The 15,752-nt window shown below is 36.4% G+C and overlaps 1 protein-coding gene across 1 annotated transcript in view; it reads right to left on the bottom strand.

The window, feature by feature from the left end:
* Positions 1 to 15,752, bottom strand: part of PIK3C2G (phosphatidylinositol-4-phosphate 3-kinase catalytic subunit type 2 gamma) — a 210,224-nt gene that overhangs the window by 67,060 nt on the left and 127,412 nt on the right. Inside the window, exons 20-24 of the mRNA XM_030041510.2 lie at positions 15,032 to 15,139; positions 12,645 to 12,737; positions 10,349 to 10,478; positions 8,095 to 8,231; positions 5,227 to 5,396 (exon numbers count right to left, since the gene is read on the bottom strand). Coding sequence (XP_029897370.1) covers positions 5,227 to 5,396; positions 8,095 to 8,231; positions 10,349 to 10,478; positions 12,645 to 12,737; positions 15,032 to 15,139 — 638 coding nt within the window. The remainder of the gene's footprint in view (positions 1 to 5,226; positions 5,397 to 8,094; positions 8,232 to 10,348; positions 10,479 to 12,644; positions 12,738 to 15,031; positions 15,140 to 15,752) is intronic.

Raw genomic sequence — 15,752 nt, 5'->3', positions numbered from 1 at the left:
TCCTTCAAGTAAGTGGCTGTTCCTGAAGATAGGAAAGCAGTTTATGCCTTGCTTGAACTGAATGAAAAGCCAGAAAGGACACTGAGAGTTGTGGCAGATAACTGTTGGGTTCCAGGGAACTCAATTCAGCAGAAGAACAATGCGCTTGGATGAACAAAACTGGATAGGGTCAAATCCATTCAAATCCATACAGGCGCTGTATGGAGAAACAGTGCCTTTCTTAACTGTCTGGGCACTTTGAAAAGGGTAATAAAAAAAATTAAGGATACAAAGTGGACAGTGAACATAATTTACTCTGATTTCAAAAAGCTTTAGTTGAATGCTCTCCACAAGAGGCTATTACTGAAAATAAATAACCAATGGTAAAGGGCAAACTATTGTCCAGGCTCGATAATCAGAGAAAGCATCAAGCAACAACAATAAATACCTACTCTTCAAGGCAGACAAAGATAACAGAAGTGCATCTGAAACTCACGACTGCAACTTGTGCTGCTCATATGTTCTCAGACTCAGCTTGTGCTTTTGGTGTTTAATTCAGGGCAATTAGACACACTTGACTTTCAGAAGTGATGGACTTTTTGCTTCATAGGTTCAAGCCCCTTTAGGCCTTGTTACCTTGGAGGTGACATTGCTTCACCTTTAGGTCTTTCTGCAAAGATTTATGTGTATGACTATCTTTAAACATCTGTATAATCTTATTAAGATCATTGGGGCTACCAAGGTGCTTCAAGTCATGAAATTAAATCTTTCTAGGATTTCAGTTAGAGATTTTTGGAGGGTGGCATACAGGAAGTGCTGAAAATGGATGGTGGCAAAGGATTTGGAGTTACCAGTTCAGAGAAACAGACAATTCCAGATCCATCATGTCAGAAAAATAAATTTAAACTGCAGAAAATGAATTAATAAATAGGCATACTGAAAATTCCTAATGAAATCTTGCAGCAGGTAATACAGGTTAGTCCAACAGTTTTCATGCACAAATTTAGAAAATGAAAAGTGATTATATTTTGAGTTTTTACTTTCAAGTTTTAGACTCTTCTTTTGATGATTACCCTAAATAAAATTTAAATAAGGCAAAAAGGAAAAAGTAAAATGTGAAATTCTCAAATTTCTATCTTCCCTTTCACCCACTTTTTCCTATTTTTAGGGAAAAGATAGAACACATGTAGAACACATGTAGATACAATGTAGTCAAAGAACGCAGATACAACTTATTTTTCCCTGTCTGTATACCAACTTTTCTCTTTTAGAAAGACAGACCTGAAAAGTATTTTTTTCAAATAAAAAGTTCCAGTGAGACAATAACACTCATTTTAGGTTGTTAACACTAAAAATGAAATGCTTTACTTTTAAAATAAAAAGAGGCACTTCTACTTTTCTTCATATTCAGACTTTCTTAAGTGCTTTTCAGTATAGGAAAACACTGACATAGGAAGAAAGTGTGGGAAACATAATTTTCCCATATTTTTGAAACTTCCTTCAAAAACTGGAATTTCCCAATGGAATAGTTAGGCTGCCTCTAGTAATTAATTTTGTAGAAGAAAACCAGCTTAGGAGATTTAACTTCTGGGAAAACCACACCAAGACACAGGATTAGTTTGGCAAAGAGACAAGAGAGTTTCTGTGATTAAGATCAGGAAAAAGAAAGGCCAGTGAGTGTTGTAAATAATGAGGATGACTGGGTATTTAAAAAAAAAAGAAAAAGAAAAAAAAAAAGGACACCTAGGTTATCAAAAGATGAATTTAGAGTGTGCCATGATCTGGACTACTCCATAACTCACCATCAGGTTTCAGACTACACATCATTGACTGAAAAAATATAGACGACAATGTTGGAAGTGACTGGTAATGGAGAGGATGAGACTGCTGAAGTTAGGATTAGTTCAGTTAACACAGGATTTAAATAAATTTCTCATTGCTTAATTCACCAAAGAAGAAATGTTCAAAAGGAACTTGTCAGAACTGAAAAGAGGAAAACAAAAGCAAAGAAACCATGACAGGTACAACCATAAGCCAGACACCTTCTTCCATACCATTTGATGACTGACCTAGTCCCATATGATTACCTGGATAATATTACACTTACTCAAGTTGGAGTGGGTCTAAGATGATTGCCACAGAATACTCAGTAGATAAAGAATAGGATGGTTATATGGAATTAAAGGAGAAATGTTTCTTCATACAGTTTGAAGTGTACCTGCAGAATTCACTGCTTTAGGGGAACGTAGAGTCAAATGTGGTGGCTGGATTAGAGAATGAAAGAAGGAATATTTTATTACCACTAACAAAATGTGTCATCCGGTATGATTAAAAAAAAAAAAAAAAAAAAAAAGATAACGAAATCTCATGGTTCAGTAGGAAAGTTCCCTGTGGGACTTTGAGAATAATTCCTCTGCCAAGCTCTCTTATGCTATTGCTTAGATACATCATATGTCTCCTTCCAACACTTCTTCTGAAACATTAGTTCCTAAACCCAAGTAAAGACAGGTTATTAGTACTATTTAACATATTTGCTGTACTGTGAAGGTTCATGGAACTGGAAAAAACAGAAAGTTCCTGATTCCTCTTCCCTCTGAAATAGTAAAGAGCTGAGCTACTGATTTGTGCCTTGGACTCAAAACTAAGCAGATTTATTGGACATCATTTAAAGATGAGGGCAGGAATTATAAAATTTAACTAATCCCTTGTTGGGGTATTATACAATCATGAATGCAAAAGTGAGCATGACTGCATGAATCATATCAGCTTCAAAGGGTTCTCTGAAGACTCATATTGGATTTGATAGAAAGAACTGCAGCCCATGGATGACAGCCTGCGATTCTCAAAGCTGCCATGTATGCCTTTCACTTCACTTACAACAGAAGAAATGCTCCATATGCAGAACACTGCAGAGGACCTATCCTCATGAAACTTCATGAGGAATAAGAGTTTGGTAATGGCAAAAAGCATTCCCTGAGAACAGAAAATGGACAGCTGTGGCAAGCAGCTTCCTAAATTCTGAAAGGAATGACCATTTTAAAGAGTTCATGGAGGGACTCTTTTTCTATAAGCCTTCATTCATTTGCATAGACTTAATTTAAAAAAAAAAAAAAAAGAAAAAATTAGTTTGTGTTATGTGTGTAAAGACCAGTTGCATGTATGTATAGGGACTTGTATCAGATGCTTTTCATTTGTTAAAGCCACCTATAGAACTTCACAAGTATATGTATAGCATCTACTGTACAAAACCCCAAGGGTCAGGACTAATAATTCTAAATATTTGAAAGCATTGTGCTGCTGTTTTATCAGTATTATTTTAGGGGTATGTTCTTGGTGGGGGTGCAAAGAACTCAACTAAAAAATCTTATAAGAACTTAAATAAAAATCTAATATAAAGAGCTGTTAAAGAAACTAGAGGTTAAACCTATTTCGGGACTTGCCTTGTGGGAATGAGTAGATAGAAATAACACTGAGAGTTCCAAATTTTGAGAGCCTGAAATTTATGGGATGTAGAAATGTGATATCCCTGTGTTCCTGTGTTACAAATAATACGTTACATTTTGTGAAGGTACATACAGCTCATGAGAACTATAGTCATTAATATTTTATCTGCTCAGTTGCATGTAGGTATAAGGAAGACAACCATTGTCCCATGATGTTCAGAACCTGCTGTTAAGCGTGAGTCCTAGTTTTACTAAGGGACCACAAGGGCACTCTATGAATGGAGGTCCTAAAAGGTATTATTTTATTCTATAATTTAAAAGCAATATACTGCATGGAGAAACAGGAAAAAAATGGTTGCTGTTTATGGAAGTGACTATATTTTAAGTAGCTTTCATAGACTTAATAAGAAGGTGTGGTATGACTGAGTTGTAAAACCATAAAATTAACATCTATTTTTATTATTGCTAATCCATGATTTCTGTTTAAATTTGGTTGTTGTGTCCCCCCCTATATTTGCTTCATCCTGTTGTTCACTCCAACTAGATAATTCTTCGCTCATGTATAATTACTGCTCAGGGAAATTCCTGTTAGTCTCCAAAAGGAGGCTTGTTGGAGTCAGGCATGCAGCACTTGACTCGGAGTGTGCATGAGTATCTTTTTTTATTACTCTGTTCTGCTTTATTCTTTCCACAGCAAATAAGTAGGATTAAGGGAGCATATCTTGAATGATTGACGATAATTCTGAGCACTGCAACTAAATCTTTTGACTGCCTGGCTTAGAAGTACTTATTATCCCCATCAGCTTCCCTCATATCAATACTCCCACGCTGTTATTTCCATCTAACACACTGAGATAGCCTAAAATAGTCAAAGGCCAGCTTAAAACAAAACAAAACAACAACAACAAAAAGTAAAAAGAAAGGAACAATTAGATCAAACTTAATTTGGGAATAGTTCTGGAAATTATTAGGAAACATGGAGGGAAGACACACACACACACACACACACAACTCATCTTGCCAGCATTAGGGATCCTTTATCCATTCTCTACTCTGCTATAACAGGTTCTTTGTGTTTTGCACATACTGGTATTATCTTACCTATTCTTATTCCATCCCAATTCATTCCTCCATAGTATGTTCACATTAGGAACTAGAATACATGATGACACTATTTTATTTATCTTTGTCATGGGATAGTTACATCATAGATAGATACAAACACAGAAAAATCACAGTCATTTTTAGGTAAAATCAGATATTTGCAAAACAGTGCCTGAGTTCAGTGTGGTTAGATGTAAAGCTTAAAAGATAATGAAAAAGTTTGCAATTTTACCCACAGAGGCATAATGTAATTATGCTCCATGTCTATTTGGAAAATTTGGTTTCTTCTCTGAATATGGGAAGAAAGTGGTCAATTAGATACATCTATGGTTTTGGATCCATTATAGAATCACTCCTCTGTTAGAAAAAAACAATGGACATCAGAATTCTTTTGGCATAGGCCAGTCTACTATTCTGGTCACTACTAAACCACATCTCTCAAATCTCTGACCAAACAAGGATTTAGATTATTTTTTTTTTTAGACTGAAAGGGGATCTCCAACAACTCCTTTTAATTCCTTTCCCAGTAATTCCTATACTTTTGAGAGGTTTTGTGAGCAACAAAAAGATGTTGTTTTGGAAAATTCAGAAAGAAAAAAAAGCATGATCTCATTTGTGTTTTTTCCATGGGAGTTGATAAGGCTGTGAATTTTCAGATCGTTGTTTAAAGTTTACTATGTGCGTTACTATAGATACTAACCTTCTTATGCTTCCAAATGTCTGTGCGTGACCTAAAAATCTTCCAAAATCTATGTGGAACATGTGTCCAGCATTTGTCAGCATTATGTTGTCACTGTGTCGATCACAGACTCCCAGAATGAAGGTAACAACACACCAGCCAGCGCAGGAATAAAAGAAATTCCTTATTGCCTAGTTAGTAAAACAAAAGCACTTACTAGAAATATACAGACGTATTTGTTTGTGATGCTAACAATAAAAGCAAAAATTGGAGTTCTACAAATGCCACGCATGTTGCTAAAATTTTAACAGACAGGTGTTTGTAGGAACGGTACTCAAACAAGTAATACACAAACTTCAAAATTACGATGCAAGAACAATTTTGTGCATGAGGTTTTCACCTTGTGTTTTACAGATACTTGGAATTCTATGGAAAACTTCTAAGGTGAAACGTACCTACAGAAAGTAAGCTTCTTGGCATGAAGCTGACATTTTCTGTTCAATAGCCTGCAGGTATATTGTAAAAACAATTGTTTGCAAATTAGTTGGAAATCCACAAATTTAACCATTTACTTTGTAAAGAAAGTATGTTATTTTTCACCCACTGTACTGTTCTGTACCTGCACAGGTCTTTTTTCTCCAGAACTCAGTTGCTTTTCTCAAATCCTAAAAAATCAAGTCTTGCAGTATTCCAACCCAAAGAATTAAACCCCATTTTAGAGAAATGAACTGAAACAAAGAAAGGCTAAATTGTTTTCTGCTCATAGCATCTGCAAATCTGAATAGACTATGGGATCAAACCTTGTGCAGAGAGACCCAAGAGAATGATTAAACGAAAAACAAGTCTAGCAGTCATGTTTAATATAACCTCCTCCTCTGATGCTCTTTCACATGGTGGAGATGTGTACTTTCATGGTTAGTCTGCTTCGTGTAAGTAGACTGGCTCATTCAGATCTATCTCATGAATCTCTTTACAATATTACATTGTGGCATCACTCTTTGCCAAAAATGTGCCCATGGCAGATGTAGGAAAATGTACAAGCTAATGACCTGCTCACCAGGCACTCATAGTGGATTCCAAGTTTTCTGCTAACTTCAGTGGGGAGTATTTAACAACTGAGACTTATCCTAGTATAAGAATCTACCTAATCTCTTTAACACCACACATATTCAGTGTCCTCTTTGAAAGGAGAGTTATTCCTGATTCAGATGATGATCACTCTTCTACTCCAAAGCATAAGGAAAAGCTTTTGTCTTTTTTTAATCTTACCTACTACAGTTTAAGAACTGAAAATGCAGTTCTTACTCAGAAGTTTTAATCTTTCATGAATCTAAATCGCAATGCAATTAATTTATATAGAAACCCAAGAAATCTGAACCTGTGACCTTTATGTTTTTGGACAAAACCTACATTAACCAAGATAAATCATTATTTAGGCATTCAAGATTTCCCTGTAGATGCAGGGTGCCACCTGCAATGGCTGATACGGATGACAGCACTGTGGAAGACTTGTGTGACAGCACAAGAGTTGGCTGAATTTTGTGTCTAACTGTACTACTTACTCATTTTGATGACCTTGGATAAAACACCTAAGCTTTCTGTGATCTTGTTCACTCAACTGTAAAATGAGGATATTAAAGCTTATTCTGCATTAGCTTTTTGAGCACCTGAGATACAGTATCGTATGAGTAAAAAATTATTAAGGAGTAAAGAAAGAGAAAAGTTCATTCACCAGTGAGTGCAAAGTGAACGCATAGTAGTAATTTTATGCATGCCCTATGCAATCAGATCTGACTGCATTTTATATGTTTAAAAAATTGAAAGAAAATGGGTAGAAATTGGTTTTAGAATATTCCACATTAATGGTACTTTTAATAAACTGCAGCAGCAGCAAGGAAACAGGTTTTCAATCAATAACTAATAGTATCTCACTTTTCAATCGAAATGTTGGCTGCACTTCTACCATAATACTGTAAACATACAAGCTTGCAAAAAAAAAAAAATCTATACAGATTGGTCTTAATTGAATCAAGATGATATACTAGGAATTCAAGTGTTCTTACTGAAAATGTGGATGAACAAATGCCTATGGAATAATTACAAAATTACTAAAGTTTATCAACCATATTTATGCTATACATCTTATAAAAGCACTTCATTTTCAGAGTGGTAAACACTGAAAGCTCCCCTTTAAATTTAAAATTTTGGCTACTAATCTACTGTGGGCACAGAGTAGGGTTCTAAAAATTGTCCCAGCAACACAAACTTTAAAAAGTTTTTCATGGGCCTCAGATCATACTCAGTCAACAAAGAATTAATAGAAAGAGTTCCTTGGGAAACCTCTGCTTCTATAAACAAAATTTCCAATTTTTTGGCTCATGCATAATGTCTAGTTTCATAAAAACAGATGCATTACGTGGGATCCCACAATGTGATATGAAAAGCATGATCTTATGTATCATATGACTAGGTAGTTTTGCTAAAACAGCTTTCTAAAACCATGGGTATTGACACGGTCATTTCCAAATACAGGAAATCCACCGAGACTTTGTATGGTTTATATAAAATAAAGTATTTAGAGACCTTACTTAAAAAAAAAATGGTTTTGAGTTCAATACTTAATTTCTACTTCAGCTTCTCTTCAATTTACTACTACATTTCAAAACATGTCTATGACACATTTTCATAGAAAATGTGTTACAATGCACCTGTTCCAAAGCAATATCTCCTTAGAAAGAGACTGGCATTTAAGTCAATTCCCTGGCTTCTATGCATGTGACTTGTTTGTCTTGTGTCTGAATCATTTGTTTTTGACGCTTACTGCCATTTGGTTTCTTTTTTCCCTATGGTAAAACATGAAATGTATAATAAGCTTCATTATGATGTTACCTCTTGGTAACTTGATTCCAGAGGATGGTGATGACGGAACCATTTTTTAATTGTGTTTTCTTTCAATGGTCCTATCAGTCCAGACTCCCTGTGGATCTTCGCTAGCGTGATAGCATCTGGCACCATCTGTACCAATCCTAATCAGATAGAAAAGAGTTCACATGAAAAACCTTCAACTTTAGAAAGATACAAAGATCATCAATGCATATTGCCTGTTGTTGGATCATTCCATACAGAAAAAAAGTATGCTTAAAAGCTTATGAAATAATGAATGCAATAGAAAATATAGATCAGGATTTTTCTTCTTTCTTTTTGGAAACAAAAAACAGAGGACACTTAGTAAAAAGTGGCAGTTCTGCGAATGAGAAATAAAAACACCAATAACAATATTGTGGACATAACTGCCTCAAGGTACCAACAAGGCCAACCATTTAACGAGATTCAAAGTGGGTAGAATATCTACAAAACCAACAAAAATCTGTAAAAAAATAGGATCAGATATTTACTATGAAACATTGAGTTATTTCATATGTGTTTATTCTCTAGAATGGTACACAAATTTTTCTGCAGTATGTGATGCTGATCACAGCTGGGAGAAAGGATACTAGATAGTACAGAAATTAGTCTGATCCAATATGACATAAATTGGGACTTTGAAAAGCAGAGAGAAGCCAAGCATTTTGCAATGCTTCACTTGACTCCTCTGTCTCTACTGCATGCACTTAATTCCTTTTTTGGAACCGAGACCTGGCTTGCCAGCCTTCTGTCTCTGTCCCCATGTGTGGTCCCCTGGCACGTCATCCTGCAACTCTGCATTAGAGGAAGGACTTCCTCTAACGATTTCACTTGGTGACAGGCTGCTCTACTATACCATGCCTGGAAAGTGGCATTCTAGCAGTGCTTTATCTGCTTTTCACATTTCTGTGAAAAGTGATTTCCGTGTTCCCAGGACTATGAAATTATCATCTCTCTTATCTCGCTTGTGTGGAAAAAGTGGCCCATGGAGCAAGTCATTAGCCTAGGATTGGAAGACCTGGGTACAAAAGTCTATTTAAGCACGTCCTGTACGACCACAGGCATGTCACTTGGTCTTCTTATCCTTAATCATTAACTGTAAATCAATTATATTAACACTTCTGTAGTTCATAAGGAAAGACCTTGTGAGCAAAATCTATCAGACAGAGGTTTTCTGCTGCTGTGGTACTGAAAGGAAGAAACTGTCAGGCAGAGAATATTATTTGCAGATGATCCTTTTATCTTTCTTGGCAAAAATCAAATTAAGTGTTAGTATATAAGAGAGACTAGAACATTATGTTCAGAAATAGTATTCTTGCATTATTTGCCTTTGAAGCAGAAGCCTTCAAGCTTTGACTCCCATCTCTACAAAGAAGGGAGGAGTCTTTTTCAGGTCACCTTAACCACCCACCGTATGTGTGAACTCACCTATACTTTCTCCTAGTTCCTTCAGATCATTCATCCTCCCTCATTTTCTCTTTGTGGCTCAGAAAGCAATGATTTTTAAAAATTTTTTATTTTGATATTTTTTGTACAACAGGTAATCTTGATACACCAGTCTTCTATTTGTGCAAGGATTATTTTCAGTAAAAGATTTGAAGAGTCAGTAAAAACTAGTAAGCTTACTGCTGTCAGTAAATTTCTTTAGCAACCAATTGGTATCCCTGCTACAGCTCTGCTATAACAACCATAAAAGAGAGAAATAAAGCTTTCAGATGAGTCAGGCCTGCCCTAAGCAGCATAAATCGCAAGAGTAATATTTCAAAATCAACAATTCAAAGCTGTCATCACCTGTCTACAGGTACTTTCTATAGCCACATGCATCTAGGTTCATTTAAGCATCTATGCAGGATCACACTGGATTAAAACTTTAGTAGCTATGGTCAATTTTCTCCAAAGCCCTCTTTTTGATGTGTGAAGTTACATTTAAGAATTTGGTGCAAGCTGACGGTGTTAAGGCTTTTGGAAAATTCTAGTCTAAATTGCTACAAAATTTGATGAGTTTGGTTATATTTCTTCTGGAGAGGCAGAATGAATAAATAAAATGAACATTCAGGAGCAGGCAAGTACACAATCAGGGCTCGAGTAACTGAAATTCTGAGCATTTCTTTTTTCTTTAAGGGGGAAGATAAATAAGACATCCATGAAAATAAAAGTTAAAGAGAGGATTTTTGTATACTGTTGTTTACATGAAATATGAATAATGTAATACAGCTAACTTTTATAATCTAAAACCGACCTTGGCCTTTTCCTGTAGATAAACACCTATAAATTATCATTTGCATATCCATTCCCTCTTGGAGCCAAATACTGTCCATCACTCGAATAATTTGCAGAACCAGCATATCTTGACGTAGATCATCGCCTATCTGTGAAAATTGCACAAGAAATCCAGGTTTGTCCTTCAATACCAAACAGAAATAACTTCTTATTTCATTTGGACTTTTCCCCAACCAAAATAGCTACATTCATTTTACAGTAAATCCCTCTTGTTTTTCTTCAAAGTTGCTACTTATCTTTCTGTGTCGGAAGAGGACAGAGTAGATGGCACACATAGACAGAAACAGTTGTGGCAGCCAGTGAGATGGTAACAAATGCTCCCTGATTAACTGCAGCCTTTCTGCTTATTATTCCTATGTAGTTATTAGAGTTTGAAAATTTAATCTGGAGGTAGGATCCTAATTTAGTTACATTTTAAAGTCTACCTAATGCTATATACCTTTTCACAAATGACAGTGTTTGTCTAATGTTAAGCTTCACAACTCGGTATTTGCAGCAAGCTGAAGGGGAATTTTATCATGAATTTATATTTTACCCATGACATGATTCATATTCAGTTTCAAACAGTGATGCAGTGTTGACTGCTCTCCCCATGGAGTCGGTCAAACAATAATCTTAGTGAAATGGGGCTTTAATTGTAGCCACAAGAAGTAATGAAAAGATTATTTTCAACCATGGCTGAGTAAATGGCCTGTGAAAACAAAAGCCCTGCTTTTTTTTGTTTCCCCTCTACCCACCCCATTTAAAATACATGTGACTTTTACTGGTATTTTTAAGTGCTTTATTCTTTTATTATGTTCTTTTTATATAAGCGTTCCAATCTACAGACATTTACTGCTATGAAATGAGTACTTGAGGAGACATAAACTCATCTTTAAAAAAAATAATCCAAATCTATTTCTCTTTCATTTAAAGGTAATCTTGACTCCAATTAATTCTTAGTACCTAAACCTGCAAAAAATCTTATTCCCTCCACTTACCTTCCCTCACATAAACAGTCAGTAGACAATTTAGTATGATATCAGTGCTTATCATTTTATGTATGCATTGTCCATCATGAATAAACAATGGAACTATGGTACCAGTAAAAGATACTTTAACACAACGGTTTGCTGACAGGAGAAGGTGATGCCAGCTGTAATACTTCTACAGCAACTGAACAGTTGGTTGTTGGTTGTACATTACTGGGCAGGGAAAACACTGTCTAGGTAGAACAAGCACAAATGTTTAAATGCCCCGTGAGCAGCCATTTGCTCAAGTTGCTCATGTAAGTAGGAACCTGTCTATTTAACATTGATTCTCAGGTGAAATAACGTAAGAACTGGTTTTCTATATGTTCAGAAAAACATAACATTGCTAGCCTCCTCCTAACAAGCCTGGAAAGCATACTTCTATTCCCAAGAATCACAGGTGCTCTAAAGGTCAATTTAATTCAAGACAGCCTAGAAATCTTTTTTTTTTTTTTTTTTAAATCAATTTTTTAGACTTCTGGTTTGGAAAATGATACTGCAAAAGATATAGGAATAATGTCTTCGCAACACTGACCATTTTGTATACATCAGCCATTTTATGAACTTCAGTGTTCTTCTCCAAAACCAGTATCTACTTTATGCAAGACTTTTGCTCTCTTGAAAGAGAAGTAACTTTTGTGGATGGAAACAGCACTGTCCTGAACTCTGAAGCTTTTCTAGGTGACAACTGGAAAACAAACCGGAGTTTATTTTCAGAGTCAGTTTCTCCAAGTAACTCCAATAAGACAGAGCTCCTCTACTGTCCCCTCCACCTCCCTCTTCCTCAGCCCATTCCCCTCCACTGGCTGATAGGGGCAGAATTAGTTCTGTGTAGCAAACGCAGTCTCTAACACTCCAGTATTTTGATTTGTTAGAGACATATGGACAACGCTAATGGATTCCGTCATTCTGAACTATGTCTTCTCTGAGACTTACCCTCTGACTTCAGTGTCGTAAATAAACTAGATCTAAAACATAAAATTAATATTTTAGCCTGGTTGTCTCCACTGAGAAAAAAAAAAATTGCAAGAAGTCGTTTGATTCTCTACCGATCAAAAAGTTGATACTTCAGTGCATTGCCTCAACATATCCCATTAAAAGTTCTAGTGTCAAAAATAATTGGGAAAAGCAAACAGCAGAGCCAAATCAAACATTCTCACGCTCAAGGTTTAAAACATAAATTAGTTGAATTTCAAGTCAACATTTTCCATAAAAAAGGAACTGAGGATTAGAGGAAGAACATACCTTAAAAATAACATTGATGTTTCCACTTGGAGCATTTGCATTGATGAAGGAGATTTTTAATGGAAAAGCATTGGACGTAAAATATGAACATGACTTCAGGGAAAAAAAGATGAGAGAGAAGAACAACAGTGTCACATATATAAACCATCAGGCTAATACAATACCTCCGAAAAAGTACCATCTTTAAATACTGCTCTGTAGCACTGATAAAAAAATAAATAATTCTTGATATTATTGACTGTTTAATTGGGTCAGGAAAATGAGAAATTCTTTTTCCCAGAGAGTTTGTTTCACTCAATAATCAGATTGTATGAATGGATAATACTTTCCGTACTAATTGTTTTTCATTTTCACCCAGGCCTATTAACGATGAACTTTGGCTGGGATGAGTGGATGAAGTACATAAGACTGATCTAATGAGAATCTGTAAAGCACTGAAAAGCCTTTGGTCCTGTTATTTTCTGAAAAAAAAATTTGCCTAATCATACAATCTTTATGGAAGCAAAGAACCTAATAATTTCTTTGGTGACTTCACTCTGGCTGAGGATACAGGAAATTCTGAAAATCACAATCTATTTTATGTGGAATTTATCTTAATTAAATGTAAACTCTGACTTGTCATGCCCTACAGCTCCTTCCACCTGAAGACCTCAAAGGGCTTCAAAAAAGCATTAATGAGGCAAGGACTGCAAATCCCGTGTGAGTTAGGGTGGTATTATTACCATCATTAAAAAAAAGCGGGGGAGGGAACCCACCGAAAAAACAACCAAAGACAATGGTAAGTTAATGGCCTGGTTTCTAGAAATAATGAGCACCCCACAGGAGCTACTGCTGTCCTTAGCGGTTGAAGTGCAATGGAGGCTAATTTGAACAAAAACACTACTAGACACAGCTCTCTCTTGCTTTTCATCTAAACATCTCAAAGCATGGTACAAGCATACAAATATTGTCTTAGCCACATCGTACCTCTGCGATGTGCAATAGCTATTATTGATGATGAAATCCTGACCCCCTATGGAATTTTGCCAATTGAAATGTCTCAGTAAGTGCTTGAAAGGTTGCTGTGAGATAATGCATTACTGACAGAGCTGGAAGCAGCGCTTGCTACAAGTAAAATCAATAGATGACACCAAAATGAATTAAATTTAGGTAATTATAAGCACTTAAAAATTCTAATTTGCATGATTATACTGACATACAGTTCAATCAAGAAGCTGCATATATTTATAGCAAGATAATGGCCTATAATGATACAAGAAAAATGAAAAAACAAAAAATCTCTCTTCAGATACTTATATTTAAACATTTTGTATCTGTCCAGCCAAGCTGGTGCAGTATAAATAGCATGACTGTGTGGCGAGATACCTTCCCATTAGTCATTATTTCCAAAAAGCCTGAAAGCAGTGAGAAGCAGCAGGCTTCAAATTCTTCTGACTTATATCATACACAATTGGCCCAAGCCTGCGGGGTGCTGGAAGACCTCTGTTCTCAACAAGATCAAGGCTGAAGAGCAATTATTTGGAGAATCGCAGGTCAAAGGCAACTGAAGGGATCAGCACCTCTTAGAATCAGGTCCACTGTGGATAATGAGCCAGAGAACAAAAATAGAGCACAAATTGCTGTAATTAGGTAGCTGTAACTGGTAATATACATGGGTGTTCAGGTTTGTTTTCTCTTGCTGCTGGATACCTTTTCCTTCTCCAGAGATGGGACAGCTTATTCCTGGCATAATATTGTTTATGAAAACATTTCTAAACAATGAATAACTGAGTCTTAGAACCGTGGTCAAAGTCAAGTCAAGTAACACTAAAGAGCATTGTTGTTTCATTTATTTTTAAGTCATTTTTAATAGGGTTCATAGACACAGGTACTTTACTGTGAATATTTAATATACTAGCAATTCTCCGTCACATGCCTAGTGTCACCTCAGCAAAAAGAGAATTAGTTCTAGACCTTTAGCTGCTCCCGTACGTGACGGGGAAGAGTCTTAGATGAAAACAAAACCTGCCACCAAAAGCTACCTGGGCAGGATGGTATACAAGGTCTCAGCTTCAGGGAAGCCGGGTGCCCTTGCCGATCCCAAGGCCGCGGCAGGGCATCTGAGCCGGGAGCAGGCTGCTCGGAGTCTGACATCTCTGCTGTCGCAGCTGCACAAGCTGAGACATGCACGAAACGCCCACCCCACCAGTCCTCTTCACCTCTGCCTCCAACAAAGGCCCCTAGTTCAAAGGGGATTAGGCTAGATGTCAGTTTACCAGATGACTCATGCTTAATACCAGTAAGATTATTTCCCAGTCAATGCAGCCAGTCACTCCCTCTCCCCCTTTATACTAATAAAACCACCAAATAAAATTAAAAACGTAATCCATTGCATGACCTAGACTTACGTCTGCCTCTATGCCTTGGACCACAAGCGCGGGATTCAGGGGAAGCCGACAAACCTTTACCTCCTGGAAGAACTGCTGAAGTCTGTTGAGTTCCACCTTTAACACCTCCTGCAACATGTGAATCATTATGGCAACATGAAAGAACATAACAGCAGCTTTTAAGCCGTTGACTGTCTTTCTGTATTTTAAACAAGCAGTACAATTTCTGGAGCTAGTAGCATCCATGTAACCTTATAACAGCTAATGAGGTCACACTGAGGTGCAGTTATTAAAAATAAGAACTGTGATTTTACTGTACATTCATGCTTTTTCTGCCTAGATGCACTACCAGTTCATGCTGTCACATAGGTTCAGATTCAGTACCCTTCATTAGGGGCTTAGCCTTGCACCTGCTCTGCTGCGTCTCGTGTCTTTTTTGCCTTGCTGGACAACTTCACAATTTGTCGCTTGTTGCCTCAACACTGTGATCTCCCTTGCCTAACTATAGGTGTGTTAACTGCAAGGTTTGGGAATTTCTCAGTATCGCAGTAACTGCAGCCTTCAGATTAATCTCTAAAATCTCAATTATGCATCAGTAATGTATAATGTATCACTAGTATTTCTTTTTCTTTACATGGATTTTTCTCTTTGCAGATATTTTTGTCTTTTTACTCCCATGTTTGGTTTGCTGCTCTTGGTGGCAACACTGAGAGTTTTCTGAAAAATCATTTGAAAATCTTTG

This window comes from Aquila chrysaetos, chromosome 17 (genome assembly GCF_900496995.4).
Source record: "Aquila chrysaetos chrysaetos chromosome 17, bAquChr1.4, whole genome shotgun sequence".
Classification (NCBI taxonomy): domain Eukaryota; kingdom Metazoa; phylum Chordata; class Aves; order Accipitriformes; family Accipitridae; genus Aquila; species Aquila chrysaetos.
Note: the sequence above shows the minus strand (reverse complement) of the source record. Positions and strands in the feature narration are given on the sequence as shown.